The sequence below is a fragment of the Acyrthosiphon pisum genome, chromosome X (assembly GCF_005508785.2).
Source record: "Acyrthosiphon pisum isolate AL4f chromosome X, pea_aphid_22Mar2018_4r6ur, whole genome shotgun sequence".
NCBI lineage: Eukaryota > Metazoa > Arthropoda > Insecta > Hemiptera > Aphididae > Acyrthosiphon > Acyrthosiphon pisum.
In genome coordinates, this window is record NC_042493.1 from 87,258,922 (window position 1) to 87,261,876 (window position 2,955).

General features: G+C 31.6%; 1 protein-coding gene across 1 annotated transcript in view; it reads left to right on the top strand.

The window, feature by feature from the left end:
• Window positions 1-723: 723 nt before the first annotated feature.
• The window catches only part of Ctsk1 (cathepsin K-1), a gene marked incomplete at its 3' end in the record, with an annotated part of 32,139 nt that continues 29,907 nt past the window's right edge, over window positions 724-2,955 (top strand). Inside the window, 1 exon segment of the mRNA NM_001135939.1 lies at window positions 724-1,088. Coding sequence (NP_001129411.1) covers window positions 986-1,088 — 103 coding nt within the window.

A 2,955-nucleotide genomic window follows, 5' to 3' on the forward strand; every position in this document is an offset into this window, starting at 1 on the left:
GACCTTTTAAATTAATAAAGGAGGTGTTACCTTTGGGTTTCTTCCTCATCACGTTATTCATGCTACTTTACTCTATTTTTTTTTTTTATCAAATTTGCTTATTGTAATTATTGTGTAATACAGATTGTAAATTGTCTTTCTTAATAAAAAAAAAGTTTTTGAAAAAATCTAAATCCCGCGTACACGCAAAGAAGATAATATTATAATATATTAATATATTATAATATAATATTCGTGTCGTACTTGTACACGTCGGTAACTCGGACACACAACGCACACACAATGCAATCTGCGCATACAGAGTACAGACATACAGTCGGGCACCGGCTATACACAACGCACCTATACACGCAAACATAATATTATTTTATTCCCGCCACCGAAGTCATTGCCAGAATAATTCAATAGTATACCTAATAATAATAATAATAATAATAACACCGAGCAGTGAGTAGTTGTACCAACACATTTTATTTGTGTTCAAACGACAAACGAGAATTGGACAGCAGCAGCAGCAGTCGTGAGCAGCTGCAGCCGCAGCAGCTCTGCCTGTAATGTTCGATGAGGTTGTGGCAGTCGGGCGTGAGTGGGTAAGGGGGTGTTTCTACCTTCGTCCTCTGAATTCCGATTACAATACGAGATAAGCCGGTGTTTGGTAATACTGTAATAATAGTAATAAAATATTATAATAGGTAGGTACAACACAACAACAAGTAACAACTTACTGTTGCAGTTGCACTGCAGTCTGCAGGGGGTATTCGTTTCTCGTTTTGTTGTGCATGCACATTGTTGCATACCGTTTTCATTGTCTACCGATTACATCATATTATTTTACGTCCGACGGACGAGTTGACCGTCGCGTAATAACGCCGCCGCGAGTACACCTAGTCGGCGACATTTGATTGACTTTCGTCATCGGCACATCTCTCGTCGTCCGTTCGTCCTCTAAGCGATTTTTCCGATTCAAGTTTTCACCTTTGCGACGATGACCGCCGCCATCCAACTGATTTTCGGTTCGTTGCTGTTCAACTCGGCCACAGCACTATTGCCGATCCGCGAGTACTACGCGTCCGGCGATCAAACACAACGTAATTATCGGCATCGCCTGAATATATTTTATTATTTTAACGAAGGAACATATTGTATTCTTCCTGCCTAGGTACCTATTGGTAGGTACTCTGGACTTGTCGTTTTCACTTGGTTCCGTTTCATTGCGACAATTGTCTGCCGACGGTTAATGAACGCTCACACTGCAGCTATATAATAGACCGTAACAATCACAACTTTGAACCCTGTTTTATTGTTACTTTATAGGTTTTTTTCTGATTTCCAGTATAGATTTCCCAAAATATGTTGACAACTCGCATATTGTATATTATGTTATAATAACATAACTATTAACTACCTAGTGGGTAGGTCACACTTGCTAGATATGTATATTGTTTTGTGCATATAAGAGTAGGTATTGGAAAAATTGTTAAATTAAAAAAGTTTTAAATTATGACATTTCTTGTTTTTATTAGGTATCAAAAATTTAAAATTGTATTATTAATTATTTACAGCAGGTATTTTCATTTTTATCTTATTTTGGTTTGTATTTTTACTTATTCTTATTTAATTGAACTATAGTGGGGCTAGAAATAATTTGTTAAAAAATGAATCATGTTATTAATGTTAAAATGTGTTTTTTACTTTTTAGTATGACTCAGTTAAAATTCAAGTAAAATATTCTATGAAACCCGAGATGAAACCATTGTGTTATTTAATAATTACTCGTCACTCTGATTAAAGTCTAATCTACAATAATAATTGTTAAATAGTGTACACTGTTGATTAAGGGTCGAATAGTTCAGCTCTCAGTTCATTTTTGTTAGATATTTTAATAATTATAATTAATAATATACGTCTACCTATTATTTTTCAATTGATTATAGCTTTCCTAAAATGTCACTGTCTTGTTTTTAATTAAATTATGGGGCAATTACATATAGAGCTTAAAATACCTAATGACAAAAAGACTATAATTTTTTCATTTTTTACTGCAGTTATGAATTATTTTAATATTTTTACCTACTAACCTATAGGTACCTAAATGTTTTTATATCTGATTTAATTTCAAACAAATTATTTTAATTGTTAGAATTAGTTGATGTTACTTGTTAGATCAATGTGTATTTGCTGTACAAGTAGTATATCTAATATATACAATTCTCGTGTCTCAATGTTAGTTACCATACTCCTTCAAAAAGGCTTGACCGATTTTTATGAAATTTTATATGCATATTCAGTAGGTCTGAGAATTGGCTACTATCTATTTTTTATACCAGTAAGTGATAAGGGTTGTCCTGAAAAAAAAAAATAAAAAAAATTATTATTGTTTAAATAAATAATAGTGTATTATAATCACGGTAGATTATAGAGGTATTATACGCACGACTATCGAAATCGTTTCCCGAGAAATATGTTTTAAGAAGGTTCTCACCGCTAGATCACGTAACAGTCTTTTGGCCCTGACTAAAATGTTTATTTATATTAATATTATAGGTAGGTACGGTTTGTCTACAACGAAATATGAATTATATTTTATATTGTAATACAATTTTCATCATAACGAAATCAAAGTATAATAATTAATTGTTTATTTATTTGAATGTTTTCAATTGTTTTTGTGTAAAATGGTTAAGTGTTTTATAGTATATTGCAAATCTGGTTATGCAACTTGCAAGGATAAGGTAAATAAACCATTAAGATATAATCATTATATACATTTTGAAATTATAATTATTGGATACATCCAATGGTTAAAATTAAAAAAAAATGTACAGTGGTGAAAAAATGAAAAGAAATGTATGTAACTGCAGATACCTAATTATCTCACTAATTATATACCTACCTACCTACCTTATTGACTAGTATATAATTAAAGGGGTACCTATGTTAAAATATTATTAAAAA